Raw genomic sequence first — 14,461 nt, forward strand, 5'->3', positions numbered from 1 at the left:
AGCTGAGAGGCCATCCCCAGGAAGCCAAGGCCAGTGAGACCTGCCAGTCTGGGAGCTTTTGTCTGGGAGTAATCCTCAGATGTTCCGTTTTGGAAGGCAGAATCCCAATTTCAGCCTGGCTACAAAGGACTGCTCCAGTGCCCCAGTGTCTCTGGGCAGCTGAGAGGCATTCCCATGGCCCTGCCTGTAATCCCTCTGGAGGCTGTGCCTGCCCCTCATCACCCTTGGCCCTGCCCATCAGTCACTCTGAGTGGATGACTCCACATCTCAGTTACTCTTAGCACCGCCTGTCAGTCCATCTCCTGGGCTGATCCCACCTGTCATCACTTTTAGTCCTGCCTGTCAATCACTGACAGGCTAATCCCAGGTTTACAGCCCACACAGTCCTCGCAGCCACCATACCTCTCGCAGCCCTCACAGGTGCCCTTGTCCCCACACTCCTCCCGGCCCCCTCGGCCCCCTCGGCCCTCCCGGCCCCGCGCACGCGCCCTGCGCCCCTCGGTCTGCGGCGCACGCGCGCCGCTCGCCCCGGCCCGTGGCCGCGTGCGCTGCCGTGCCCCGGATGTGGCCCCTGCCCGGGAAAATGGCGGCGCCGGGGGGGGCGGAGGGAGCGTTGTAGCGCCCGGTGCCATCCCCGCCATGGCGGACCTGGGCCGGCAGCTGCACGAGTACCTCGCGCAGTCCAAGGCTGCTGCCGCCACCGGTCCCAGCGCGGTCCCCGCGCCGCCGGCCGCCGGCGGCTCGCAGGAGGAGGCGGGGGACGGCGGCGGGCTGCGGGCCTGGCTGGGGGCGCTGAACCCGTTCCCGCCGGGCAGTCCCCCGGGCGCCACGGTGTGGCCTTGGACGGGAGAGGAGGACCCGTGGCTGCCGGGGCTGTCGCGCTGGCAGCGGCTGGCGGGCAGCGGGCTGTGCGCGCTTCTGGCCGCGCTGTGCTTCGGGCTGGCCGGGCTGTGCGTGCCGCTGCTGCTGCTGCGCGCCCGCAAGTTCGCGCTGCTCTGGTCGCTCGGCTCGCTCTGTGCGCTGGGCGCCGCCGCGCTGCTGCGCGGGCCCGCCCGGCTGCTGCGGGAGCCCGGCCGCGGGGCGCTGCTGTACCTCGGGGCGCTCTTCGGGACGCTGTACGCCGCGCTGGGGCTGCGCAGCACCGCGCTGACGGCGCTGGGCGCCGCCGCGCAGCTCGGCACCGCCGCCGCCGCGCTCCTGGCCGCGCTGCCCGGCGGTGCCGCCGGCCTGCGCCGCCTCGCCGGGCTGCTCCGCGCCGCGGCGTGCGGCCGAGGCAAGGCGCTGCCTCTGTGAGCCCGGCGCACCGCGGAGGAGCGGCCGCGTCCCCGCGGGAGTCCCTCGCACACGGGCCCAGAGCGTCGCGCCGTAGCCAGCCGACTCCGAGACGGGGGACGCCGCTTCTCTTCGCCTCCCCCGCGTCCTGGCACGTTTTCCTCGCCAGCGCTCGAGGAGCAGCAGCAGGGCTGGCGGCCCCGAGCGGCCCCGGTGACTCGGAGCTGCAGGTGCTGTGTGCGGTGTCAGCCTGCCGAGCCGCCCCCCAGCTCGTTATTTGCCTTACCGCGCTGTCAGCTCCATGTCCAGGGCTCTGCATCGCTCCTCCTCTGGGTGCGGAGCTGGCAGCATCCCGCTCATACCTCCGGCCTGGGACCATGTGGCTGCTGCAGCGGCTGCTGCGGACCGCGAGATCGGAGCCGATGCGGAGTCGTTGTGGACTTGCCCGGTACTGAGGAGCAGCGGAGGTGCGCAAGGCTGACGGATGCTGCAACACGAAGATGATTTAGCAAAATGCGATCGAGGCTAGGGGAGAACGTTGAAAAATTAACTGGTATTACCTCATTTTGTGCTGACCCCTACACTATGAACACATACTGGTTTTGCTGTCACCTCAGACCAGTGGTGAATACGAAGACTGTGGCCACTGAACTGCATTTCTCTCTAAAAAGCAGCTTTAAAATAACCATCCAGTAAGTGAAACAAACTTTCCTGGGTCTGTGGGTCACAAACACTGCCCATAGTTGTAAGGGTGGGGGTGTTCCTGCATGATGATGAGAGGATGCAAAGTGCTAATGTTGCTTAAGAGCATTGGCGTTTGCAGGTACTGCTCTAAGGGACCGAACTGGGCTTTAAAATGGGAGCTTCAGCTCTTAGAACTTTACTTTTGTGTATAGATATTGCTCTCTGAACTTGGGCAGGAGTTGCTTACGTGTCCCAACCTGACCTTCAGAAATAGATTTGCCAGTAACTGGAGCTCTGCTTCAGTGCAGAAACTGAGCTGCCTTAGGAGGGTGCTGGATTCAGGCTGACAGAGCCGGGTGCTCCAGTTTGCGCCGGGTACTGGACAGCTGCAAGGCAGTGGGACAAACGGGGCCTCACCTGCACAGGGTACCTCACTGAGCATTTGTGCCTCATGGAGAAAATAAAGCCTGCAATACTTACCTGCTATCACTATTTAGTTCTATTATATTTACCAAATCCTTTTCTGAATTAAACTGAAATTGTTAAAGAGAGTGCTTAAGTGTACATAGATTGCTTTAATAAAACTATTTGCATCCAGTTGTCAGTATAGACATTTCACTAATGGTCACTTTTTTCCATTAAGAATGTAGATCAGAGTTATCAGAATAGCATTAAATTAGCTCTCTTGTTTTTACAGTTTTTAAGTTTTACAGTTTTTAAGTATATAAAGTTAATTTTATTCCTAAAAGTAGTGTAAAATTAAATCTGAGAGAACATCTGAAGTAACAGGTAGAGCATAAGAGTCTGTGTGCAGCACTGGTAAAATAACATGACCTGAGGAACACAGAAGTATATTCCCAGTAAATAACTGTGCCCATTTCCCAGTAATAGTGGGTCACAGTATCACAGACTGGGAGGCTACTTCTGTCTCTTCTGCTATGCTGTTACCTTCCAAGATTTTGTAGAAACTATATCTAATTATCAGATTTTCTTACTACTTTTTGAGCATATGATTGTGAAATACTTCAAAACTCCATTTAAAAAGCTGCCCCTTGAAGAGTGTTACTTAACATTAAGTACCATAATTGTTTAAGAAATTAACCAATTATCAGAGGAAATAAAAGTTGTCTAGATAATGCTGGGTTTTCTCTTGTTAGATACACTTTAACTTGTTTTGGTAGAGGACTGTGGTTTAATTAGAGCCTAAAGCTCATCCTCTAACTCATAAAGTCTAAATGTTAGACCTCTTTTAGCCCCTTAATATCGGGCTTGCTAAAAAAAAAAAAAAAAAAAAAAAGGGTAAGCTTTCCTCTTTGCCAATGATGAAATCATTGAAATCATTAGTATTTCTCATGAAAACTTCAGGACAAATCCCAGCTCCCAGACATACACCCAAAGTGCCCAAAGTCCTTCAGATAGAGCTAAAAAGCATTTTTTTCTCAAGGGACAAACTGTCATATCAGATGCATCTCAGCTGTTTCTAGTTCATTCCTTTGAGACCGTTCTGTCTCTCCTGACACCCATGAGAAGGATTTTATAGGCTAATGATCAGTTACAATTTTCAGATGTGAATTGATACACCACAAATTAAAAACCAAGTAGAAAAAGGTACTTGTGACTGACTGAACCAAGAGAACAGCAGTTCTCTTTAAGTAAGATGGGACATCAGGACTTGAGCCAGTCTTTGGTAAACCTGCCTATGAGAAGATGCAGCAGCTGCCATGTATCGCTGGGTTGCAGGAGCCTCTAGAACTAAGTCTCATCCTGATTATAACCTGAAATTCAAGGCAGGAGAGAGGGAAGCCTGAAGCAGGAGAGAGAGGGTAGTGATTTTTTATTATACTTTCAATATAGGACCTTCCTGAGGGGTACCTGCAGAGTAAGTACTTACGTGATAACATTTTCACTGAGGCTTTAGGTGTTAAAGGAGCCTTCTGATAACATGGTGGCTAGACATGATTAACAGGAATGATTTGTGGGGAAAACAAACTCATGGTTGGTAAGCAGCTTTATTATGAAATGTGGGAAATGGGAATAACCCCTCCTCCTCATTTCCCTCCTTTAGTAAAATCAGACAACAATATCCTAAAGAAAAAGACACTTAAAAAAACTTATTATGGAAGTGATGAATTGCACTTCAGCAATTAATGCACCAGACTCTGCTGAACACCCATAGCTTTAAACAGTGTGTCACACAGCTGCTGTAAAACATACCAATCAAGCTGCTGAACTTTCTTTCTCAGTTTCTATACACAGATGCTGTTTTGAACAAAAATCCGTGGCTTGCCTAGGTTAAGTGCAGAATGCCAATCTTTGCTGTGATGTCTGTCGTAGGAGCCAGGTTATGTAACTCACACTATGTCTTTGACAACTTGTTCTAAACATTATTTCACTCTTTTCTGTTTCAGGATGGCAGACTAGCAAGCAGTGGTGATTGCCTGCGTTTTGGAATTTTAACCTCAGCACCACTGTAGACAGCTGTGGCTAAAGGTGAAAATGAAACTTCTCTATACATGATAAACCAAAACCCTAGGAATCAGCTCTCAGTATTTTAAATGGCTGAGATTTCAGGAGGTAGTACTGTTGCTCCATCTGAAACACAAGTTTGCCTAAATACAACCCTCTGTAGTAATAGGTGAGTAAAGAATCACACACTTGTTGATTTTTTTGTTAATTTTTGCTCAAATTACATTCTGTATTCATACAAAACCAACGTAACTCTTTGACAAACTGTACATATAGAAACAAGTTTCTGTCTGGAGGTGAACTGAAATCTGTGGAGATGCTCCATGTTCCACAACACTTAAAAGAAATTCCAGCTCTTGACAAAACAAGAAAGTGAGGGGAATGGGAGTGGAAAGAACAAAACAAAGGTAGCTACAATATTGCAGCTAGAGGCAAATGACTGATTCAGGCAAAGAAAGACCCCTGTTAGGAACTAATGCACATTCAGTTATCCCAGTTAAGAATCCAGGTTCGTGGCATTGCAGGTGAGTCCAGAGTAGCAGTCTATTTAAATATTGTCCCACAAGGACTGGGCATGACCCAGTCAAAGCCTCTTCTATCGGCCTCGTCCACCCCGAGATCCTCCTCTCCGGGACTGGCCAGAGTTCATGTTATTTCCTCTTCCCCAATTGCTGCTGCTCCTTCCTCCTCGAGAAGGGTTACTGACTGCCCCAGGGCCTCCACCAAAGGCTTCATCCCTGTGGAATCCATCGTGGTGGTCTCCATCTAGAGAACTGGACCTCCCAGATTTCGACGCTCTCTGTGAAGGTCCTGAATTTCCTCGTCCTGCAAAGGAAGCACAACCAGTTACTGGTGTAAGTTTGAGCTGAGTCTCTTCTCAGACATGCCAGATATTGAGCTGGTTCTACTGTGGTGTCATCATTCATAAACCAGCTGTAGCTGAGACCTGCAATTTTATGCCTTCTCCCTCAGTACGATTTTCTTATACAGATTTAGTGTCTCTGTTACAGTTCAGAAAACGGACAACAACCAAGCAATTCCTTGGGAATTAAAGGAGCTTATATTTGATACTGTCAGCAGTCACTGAAATGAAGTCAGAATAGTGATAGCTTTTCCTCCAAACTGCCAGTTCTTGTGCTTCAACAATGGGGTTCTCTCAGTTTTTATTGCAAAATACTTTTATAAAATCCTAAACAGAGACATAGCAGTGTTAACAAATTGAGACAGTTGAGGCTGATGGTGAAGATCATGAGTAACATTACTGTTTTGTTCCATTTTTTTTTGCAAAAATAATGGAAAAATGTTTTCTTTTACTACTAACCTGGAACAAAAAGTACTCAAGCTCTTACTGCCAGGAATAGAATTTTCTAATTCTCACATACCTTTTTGGTTTTGTTATGTTTGATATGAACAACAAAAAACCCCAACCCAGTTCATTAGCCTAAAATAAGAAGCAGTATTGTGAAAAAGCCAAATCAGTGGTAATCATGTTTTTAGGACACATACTACAGCTAAATTCAGGTATTTTTGCTGCACTTAAGCAAGAGTGATTTCTGTTGACTGTGGTTGGTTCCATGTAAAACAGTTACCAAACTGTTTCACAGAAACATTCATGAAGTTTTAATCTTCAAAGGACTCTACCAATACAGCTGAAGGTGACATAGCCCACACATGAAGAAGTGTTGTTCGTGGTTTGCTTGTCAGGCTTTCTGCCATCATTCTAAACTTCCTTTAGCATGCTATGAGTTAATTACAACACTTGTGCCTGGACAACAATTGTTTTGAGTTTAATGAAGAATCTGCTAGAGTTATCACAATCATTACTGAAGCTGGAAAATGAATCCTTACAGATTTGAGAGATGCTGGCTAAATTGAGAACTACAGCATGTGGATATGGAAGGAAAAATACTGGTAGAGGAGTTTATCAGCAGAGTTTCCTTCAAAACATCTGTGAAGGAATGCTAAAACCTGGGAATAGAGTCCATGCAGAGGAGGGGTGACAAGCAGTTAAAACTGAATGAGCTTTGGGACAGTGGTGAGAGAAGTGGGCTGGGATTCAGTGTTCAGTGGCATCAGAGACAAAGCTGTGCAGTCTAACAGCAACAAATTCAGCTGTAGGCTGCCAGCTCAGCACCAGGAAGCAAATGAGGAGATTTGTCATTGATCACTACCTGACAGTGAGTAGTCAATGTGAGGACATTAAAGAAAGACAGTATTTACACAAGAGAACAGAAACCCTGAGATCTGTAAGAAACAGGATCAAGAACTGCTGTGATGCTAATAGCACTGAATCCAAAAGAATGTGTTCTGTGGGTTACAGTAGCCACTTAGAGGGAACTACAACACCAGGAACTATTAGGAAAGAATGGAGAAAGTGGAAGAAATACAAAAGAACTGTAGAAATCCATGGCTACATCACATCTTAAATAGTGTGTGCCATTCCTAGTTACCTCACTGAATTTAGAAAAGGATAATTTAAAAGAGTAACAAGGCTGGTGGAAGAGACAGAACAATTTCTAGAAAGGATAAAGAAATCAGAGCTCTGATTTGGAGAAGAGCTGGTTCAGGCTGGAAGTGGTGGAGTTCAGTGCAATCAGAGGTGGCATTCAGTAATAACAGGGACCAACATTCAACTTAATTACAACACAAGACATCAAATTAGTGAATGCTAAGCACAGATAAAGAGAAAAACATTTTCCCTACTGTTTTTTTAAAGCATAGTCTACTGCAATTAAGTTTTAGAGATCTGTCCGTGGATGTTGTGCATATCAAAAGTTTATATGATTCTTAAAGCAATTAGAGAAGTACACAAAAGGTAACTAGAAAGCCTTTATATATAAAAATAATGTTTTAGTAAGTCAGATCTTCAGAGGTTTAAAGAGCACTTCAGGGACATATCACTCCTGGCTCAATGTTCTTATATTTGAGTTAAAGAATAACATCACAAACATGAATATTAATAAACAACTATTCTGAAAATGAGGGAATAAAGGACAATAAAGAAGGGGATTCTGCAGTGCTGGAGACAAGATTTGGATTTGATGTTTGAAAATCCCTCTGTTCTTATGTTTCTGTAAGACTGGTCTTTAACTTCCCAGCTGGTAAAACCAGATATTTACCAGCTCAGCTTTATCCCCTCTGAACAAAGAAGTTCTGGATACACTTAATACTGAAAACACATGCCAGTGTTACTTAAGGGTTCCAATCAAAGGGGTTTTTTACCTTTGCCCCTCTCCTCTGGAGGTCCACCTGGAGCATCCATGTCTCTGTGGTCAGAGGTTCCCGGTCCGTCGTGCCAGGGACGTTTCCGTGGTGGCAGTGAGGCCATGTCCATGCCCTGGAGTGAAGAGGAACGTTCTCTGTTGGCTGGAGAGTGCCCATCATGAGGAGGGTGATCTGGACGAGGACCTGTGCACGAAAACACTGGATAAGTAATGTTTGTTGGATCATTATTCCTCATTTTTGAAGGCAGCCACATAAATTTACATACTGCCCACACTGCTTGGCACACAGTTTGAAGTTAAAATTATGCAAAGCTTCTCCTCTGTCCCATTTTTAGTAAAAAAAGCTAAAGGTAAAACAGATTCTAAAGATGATGGGAAATAAAAGTGTGGCAGATGTAGAGTGTTCTTTCCAGTATAAAATACTTCCATATATTTTAGAGACAATCACACCTTCATTTATTCATGTGTCATTTGTGCTTTGTTTTCCATGACATTCTACAGCTCTGTCTTGCCCCATATGGGGTTGCCTTTAGTAACACAAGTGCAAATACAAGCTGTCAGACATTGCAGCTGAAAATACCAACACGGAGAAAGATTACTGTTGGCATTAATAAACCTATTAAAAAAAAACCCGTGACATGTGATTCAGTCATCCAGAGGTGACAACTGCCCAGGCAGTTCTGGACTGTACAAAAACACAACTGAAAAGCAAGGCTTTGAGGCCACAATCACTTTTATTCAATAAGACAGCTGTATTCAGAGACAGTTTAATTCTGTATAGTTCTTTTTTCCTAAATTTAAAAGACCAAAGAACTGTATTTGGCTTTTCTCATGGTAAAATACTGGTAACAAACATGTGAGGTACAGGAAAAAGGCATGATTTTTAAAATATTTTTTCAAGTTATTATATTGTAGAAGTCTACAAACCTCACCAAATTTTTTACCTGGTTCTCTGTTTCCATCCCAGGATTCTGGTTTCCTCCCTCCTTCAAAGCGTGGGAATTCATCTGGAGTAGGAAGCAAACCCTTCCGAGCTCCTGAGCAGTAAGAGAAGCAGGGGACAGGAGTGAGAAGAGACATTGTATTCAGGAAAATGATGTCATCTACCCAAGAAATGCCTTTCCTTCCTCATCCTTGTATTTCTGTGTGGAAGAGCATTCCCCTTACCTCTCAGAGCACCTCGACCTCGCCCCCGAGCACCATGGTCCCTTCCTCTGGAGTTTTCATCTGGAGAGTCAAAAGCATCATCTGGCCCAAAATCTTCAGGGCCAGGAAAGCCATCTCTGCCCCTGGGTCCCCGGCCCTCGTGTCTCGAGGGTCCTCCTCTTCGGAAGCTACAACAAAGAACATGATACAAATGTAGTTTTTAGGCATAATTCAGTCAGTTTCAGTTTAATTATCAACTCATTTCTAAACGGTTTCACTTAATGCTACAGCACATACAGTTACTAGAACAGGATTTGTAGGTGGGAAAGTGCCCGTTTCTGCCTTTGAGCACTGTGATAGTAAGCTTTGTAATCTTCCTCTCATATTTCTTTCCACTGATTATGTTGGCTTTTCATACAAGAAAAATATTATTAAACACGCTGCATTCATTTAATGAAAAGGTGGGAAAAACAATCGATGAGTGATGATAGATACAAGGTGAGGTAAGGCAAAGCAAAGTATAAGTGAGTTCCCCTTAACTCTGATGGTCTTACATTCCCCTTCCCTTTCTTCCTTTCCATTTCCATCATAAAACAAACTGAAAACATAGAAGCAATGAGAGTCGTGGCTATAACAAAACATTACAGGATCTCATTCCTATTAGTTCTATGATTCTTTTGCCACACAGTTCTCCTTTTCATTCCATTCTTCAAAGTTTACAATTTTAGCCAATGCATCTAGACTGCCCTTGCATCTGTATGCACAGTGATGGCTGGACAGTGCACAGTGGCATTCTGCAACCTGAAGAGCAGTTTATCCAACTGCAGTCATGAATTTTGTGTTGCAAAATGTAATGATGACCCTGAAGCTGATAACTGCTGTCTAGTAAGTACCAAGGGCATCTTCAGGAATTTGCTACGATTGGGTTCTGCGCTGCATCCTGGCTGAGTACAGCTCCTCCAGCGCTGCACTGGGGGCCTTGGACAGCTCCTCAGAGGGGAGAATGGCTCTTCCTGAGCTGTCAGTGCTGTGCCAGGTAAGCCTGCAGCTGGCTGTGTGAATAACTAGCAGTTCTGTTCCTGGCACAAGCAGTTCAAACACCTGGAGGGTTTGCAAAGCTCAGCCCTGCCCTGTGAGGACGCCTGTCTGTCTGTCACAGCCCGGCTGAGGTGTTCGGGTGGCGCAGGCACACTGGTGTCCCCAGCGTGCCACCCCACGCTACTCTGCCCACCCTCAGTGACAGCACACGGTGTGGAGCTCTCCTTGTCCAGTCACAGATGCCTCCCACCTCCCCAGTGCTCCCAGTTCCACACTGGCTGAACTGGAAGCACCGCAGTATTCCCGTGGTGTTGGCTGTGTGCAGCGTCCCCTTCCCCAGCTCATTAAAGACACAGTGCATCCTATTACAAGCAAAACTTTAGATACTTTTATTTAGAATTTTAACAACATTAACCTTTTAATTACAAATTTAAATATTTTAACAGTAGTCATAACACAATACAATAGTTTTAAACTTTTACATTGTTTTTAATAAAAAACAATAGGTCTGTCTCCACCTCCCAGAAAACAAACACAATACAGAGAGGAGGCTGCTGTGCCTGTACAGGTACAACAGTGGATGGAGGAGTGCTTTGTATGGACCATGAACCATTTACATTAACCTGGATGGTTTGGGAAAACAAACTCAACAGTTTCAGGTACAAATGGTTCAAATAATCACAGAGCAATATTGTTTAGCCTCGAAACAGCACAGTCCTCTAGAGGTTTCTTAGAGGGCCTCCTGCTTTAATACTGATATGGTGTGATTCGACTTAGCTTGGAAATTACCAAGATTTTCAACACGAGGCCCCAGGGCTGCAGGAACAGGGCCTTTCCTATTTCAGGCAACTTATGGACACAGTTGAGTTTTGAAATCTACGATACCTATGCCTGACACAGGCACAGCTCCTAATATTGTGTTATGGATATCCTTATTTGCCTTTTCATATCAGTCACATAAAGCCCTGCCTTGCATCGGGTTCAGTTCCTGTTTGACTGCTCTCACATCTTCTTCCCCGAGGCCTAGGACCTTACTGTACACAACTACACACTGTGCAGATTTAGCAGGCAGGAAGAGGCAGGTCTCTGCAGTAGAAGCATCATGTTGATATAGAGTAAGAACAGGACAGGGATGAAAAGGATGGGAAATTAGAGAGAAACACACATACACACATTTGCCTCTCATGCTTGATCAAACCAGTTACAATCTCAATTTCAAATCAAGTCAGCTAAACGAGTGGTTGGGATTAAGTCCACCACAGCATCTGCAGTAAATGGCACCTAGTTCACTTTCATTCCAAGAAAATCATCAAATTTACAAGCACGGTGAGCCTTTTAGAGCCCTGTGCCATTTCATTTCAAACTCTCTGGGCAAACACTTGTACTCTGACAAATAGAATACTCTTAATTCAAAAGTCAGATTTAGAGGTCACAAGGTTCTTGTTTCCCTTCCTGAAACTTTTTAAAAATCAGGACCATAATAAAATATTTGCCAGTCCCTAAGCATTTTCAATATAAGATCTGAAAAATCTCTACTGAGCTTCTAAAAGTCTTGTCTGCTGTGTCTTTTAGAGTTCTGTGATGCAGACCATTGGACCACTGGACCATCCAACTGTATTTTCTCTGGCTTTACTTTTTAAAAATGGCTTTAATTGTTACCTTCTTTAAGTTACTGTTCATTTCTTTTCATACTCTTCACACAAAAGGAAGTTACATCTTACAGAGCTAGGTAGAAAATAGCTAAAAGAAGAGCTGTATAGATGCAAAGTAAAAGGAATGTAAGAAAATGATTAAAAAGGCAACTAAAACACACAAAATTCACATTATGTGGAGACCACAGCATATTTGTAACAAGCACACGTTCTTATACATAGAGAGTTGGTGGTCAGTGAGAGGCTTAGACCTTGAAGGCCAAATTTAATTTAATTAAACTAACATAAATCTGGAGCAATTTTGCTGATAATTAATTTCAGAGACAGCATTAATTCCTCCATATTTACATTGGTAACGAAAAGCAAATTTATCCCTTTGTGACTTATTTGGAGATTGTGAGCAATGACAAGGACATTGCTGTAAATCAGATTATTTTTGAGTTCTTTGCTTGGCATTAAGAAGTAAGTCGGAAAGAGAAATAAAATTTCTACAAGCAAACGCATGAAAAAATAGTCTCAACAGTCCAACAGATGCTGTCTGTCCCTTCTGTCTGGCAGTCACATCACTGTTCCTGCTCCTTACAAGGGCATTGCATCTCATCCTACAGTCTCTACAGTCATGCTGTAGTTTGTGACTGGAGACAGAATCTCAAAATCCACTTCTAGCGTTCAAAAGTTTGTCACTTTAACCTTTAAGTCTCCTCTCAATTTTCATCAAAACGGTCTCAGATCTTCATCCTGTGTCACTGGATCTTCTCTACAAACTTTTCCCCCTTCTCTTTACTTACTGTTTAAAGACACGGAAGCTGCTGTGTACAATGACCATTTTTCAAGTTTTCTTCTATTACTGAATGATTTTTATGGACTCTACACTCAGGTCTATTAGAGTTTTCATTTCCTTATTGGTTTCCAGTTTATAAATCTGAAACAGATAGACTCCTTAATGAAAAGGAAACCAGGAATAAAAGAGTTCCCTCCATTTACCCTTTAACCCAAGAAAGAGAAATGGATTTATTCTTACCTCTCATCTCGCCTTCCTCGGAAGCGTGCATCCTCAGGATCCCGTGGGTATCTGTCATCTGAAGGTCTCCGTCCTTCCCAAGCACCAGGAGGCCCCCGGTTGGAACCACCTCCTTCAAATTCCCTGTGATCAGGAGGAAAGGGAGGCCCAGGTCCACCTCGTCTCCATTTCTCATCCTGCAATGGCGGGCCTCCTCTCCCCTCGAACTCCCGCAATCGGTGGCCAAATCTCTTGTCGGGGTGGAAATCATCCCGGAAGTCGTCCGGCCGATCAAAGTCATCGTGGAAATCAGGGTGAGGTCCCCGTCTGTCGGGCATGCCCCTGCTGTCCCTGCCGTCACTCCAGTCCTGGCCCCCTCGGAACAGGCCCCTCTCTGGCCCGTGCTCGGGGCCGCCGCTGTTCTGCTCGTGCCGCCTGTCCGACAGCGGGCCCAGGTGATGGTTGGGTGGTCCACGGGCATCACCTTGATGGACAAGAAAAATCACAGCAGGTTCCTGTAACCATTTCTAAATCACTTCAGGATGCTCTAGTTCGTACAGTTCTAGAAAGTATATAGGATACATTTCACATGAAACAATATTTCTGGGAATTTTTTTCCTGTATATCCCAGCCCACATCTATGGAAGCTTTTCTCTCAGGCAAGGTCTTGCACTGTGCTCCAGCCCCTCTTTGAGGAGACTGACTCCCAGGAGAACAGACAGCATGTTCAATTACCTTTATTAAGACCAGGTCCTTGGTTGTGAGGGCCCAGACGACCTTGTCCTCCTTGCTGCCCCAGGCCTGGAATCAGCGGAGGAGGACCCGGGTTCTGTCCATCCTGTGAGCATGAAAGAACAAAAGCCACGTGAATTGCCATGTGTGAGTAATTAAAAATTTTTGTAGGAGTGCAAAACAATTTTCTTTCCATAAGGTCTGCATCTGCACAGATTGTACAACAGGAACAGCTCATGTTCCAATGGTTTCAGCCTCAGTTTTCAGACATTCACATCAGCAATGCTTCAGTCACTGAGAAACACACCATTTCATAGGAAACAGCTTAGCAGGTATTCACATTTCATCTGTCACAGCCAAAGATGACAAAGCTCATATTCTTCCTGAGCATGAATATTCTATAAGAATGTATTGAATTTATTGAGTATTTGATACAAATATTCTGTTCCTCTGGAGGAACAGAGGAATTTTCCTAAGGGAAATGTGTAAATTTGTTTGAAAATTATCATGCCCTGCCTGATTTACAGGCAGTTCAAAAGCTTCACAGACCAAAGACTTCATTTGGAAATGAACAAAAAAGAGGAACTATATATACAAAAGTAAGTACCAAGAATGTTGGGATGAGGGGACAACAATAGGGCCATAAGGAAACCTCTTCTCTAAACATCTGTAAGCTGCTAACATGAGTTTCATTTTTAACATGATGGCAAAATTGATTTTTCTTCATTTTTGGATTAAAAAAAGCAGAGGCAGTAGAGTGGGCAGAGTTTTGTGTGCTTTGTGTGATCGCAAAGAAAAAAATTAAGTATGTAAGTGTCTTTTGGTATTTTTTCTCATTTTTTGGTGAATCTTAAAGGATAAATTAATGCTCTCTAAATTCAGCTGCTGTCACAGAGTCATGAAAGATTTTGACAGGTACCAAATTTACAGGACCTGCTGTGGTGACCCTGGTTGGAAAACTCTGTTTTGATGATGCTCTGATTCTGCCTTTCAACAGCACAGGCCTGACAAAAAGTCCTCATCTGGGGTTTGTGCTTGACTGGAACTGGAAAGTGACAGGTAGAGAATTTATACTGCAGATATAAAATCCAACAATAAAAAATATGAACCAGAGTCCTGGGACCTGCAGGACTGCAATACAAAACCTTCCTATGCTGACATGACCAAAAAGCCAATCCCCCCCCAAAGCCTTACTAGAAACCCCTAAAAATGTAATTTTTTTCCTAGACATGTCTAGTATGCAAGAC

General features: G+C 44.9%; 2 protein-coding genes across 3 annotated transcripts in view; one reads left to right on the forward strand and one right to left on the reverse strand.

Moving 5' to 3' along the window:
* Positions 1-527: 527 nt before the first annotated feature.
* On the forward strand, positions 528-14,023 carry SFT2D3 (SFT2 domain containing 3). 2 transcript variants are annotated; one of them, XM_068201267.1, is made up of 4 exons: positions 528-1,964; positions 4,365-4,591; positions 7,666-7,853; positions 8,614-14,023. In XM_068201267.1, exon 1 carries the CDS (start codon positions 640-642, stop codon positions 1,291-1,293), a length of 654 nt encoding a protein of 217 aa, XP_068057368.1. In that variant the 5' UTR covers positions 528-639; the 3' UTR covers positions 1,294-1,964; positions 4,365-4,591; positions 7,666-7,853; positions 8,614-14,023. The 2 variants fall into 2 exon arrangements, with proteins under 2 accessions (XP_068057368.1, XP_068057370.1); XM_068201269.1 differs by lacking the exon at positions 7,666-7,853.
* WDR33 (WD repeat domain 33) overlaps positions 3,947-14,461 on the reverse strand; it is a 68,897-nt gene continuing 58,382 nt past the window's right edge. The window contains exons 18-23 of the mRNA XM_068201261.1: positions 13,218-13,320; positions 12,504-12,966; positions 8,814-8,980; positions 8,591-8,683; positions 7,645-7,830; positions 3,947-5,247 (exon numbers count right to left, since the gene is read on the reverse strand). Of these exons, the coding sequence (XP_068057362.1) occupies positions 5,018-5,247; positions 7,645-7,830; positions 8,591-8,683; positions 8,814-8,980; positions 12,504-12,966; positions 13,218-13,320 (1,242 nt within the window). The 3' untranslated portion in view covers positions 3,947-5,017. The remainder of the gene's footprint in view (positions 5,248-7,644; positions 7,831-8,590; positions 8,684-8,813; positions 8,981-12,503; positions 12,967-13,217; positions 13,321-14,461) is intronic.

This window comes from Anomalospiza imberbis, chromosome 10, assembly GCF_031753505.1.
Source record: "Anomalospiza imberbis isolate Cuckoo-Finch-1a 21T00152 chromosome 10, ASM3175350v1, whole genome shotgun sequence".
Taxonomy (NCBI): domain Eukaryota; kingdom Metazoa; phylum Chordata; class Aves; order Passeriformes; family Viduidae; genus Anomalospiza; species Anomalospiza imberbis.

What these genes read in the sequence shown, in the direction of transcription:
- SFT2D3 (XM_068201267.1), top strand. Translation starts at nt 640, where the DNA reads ATGGCGGACCTGGGCCGGCAGCTGCACGAGTACCTCGCGCAGTCCAAG.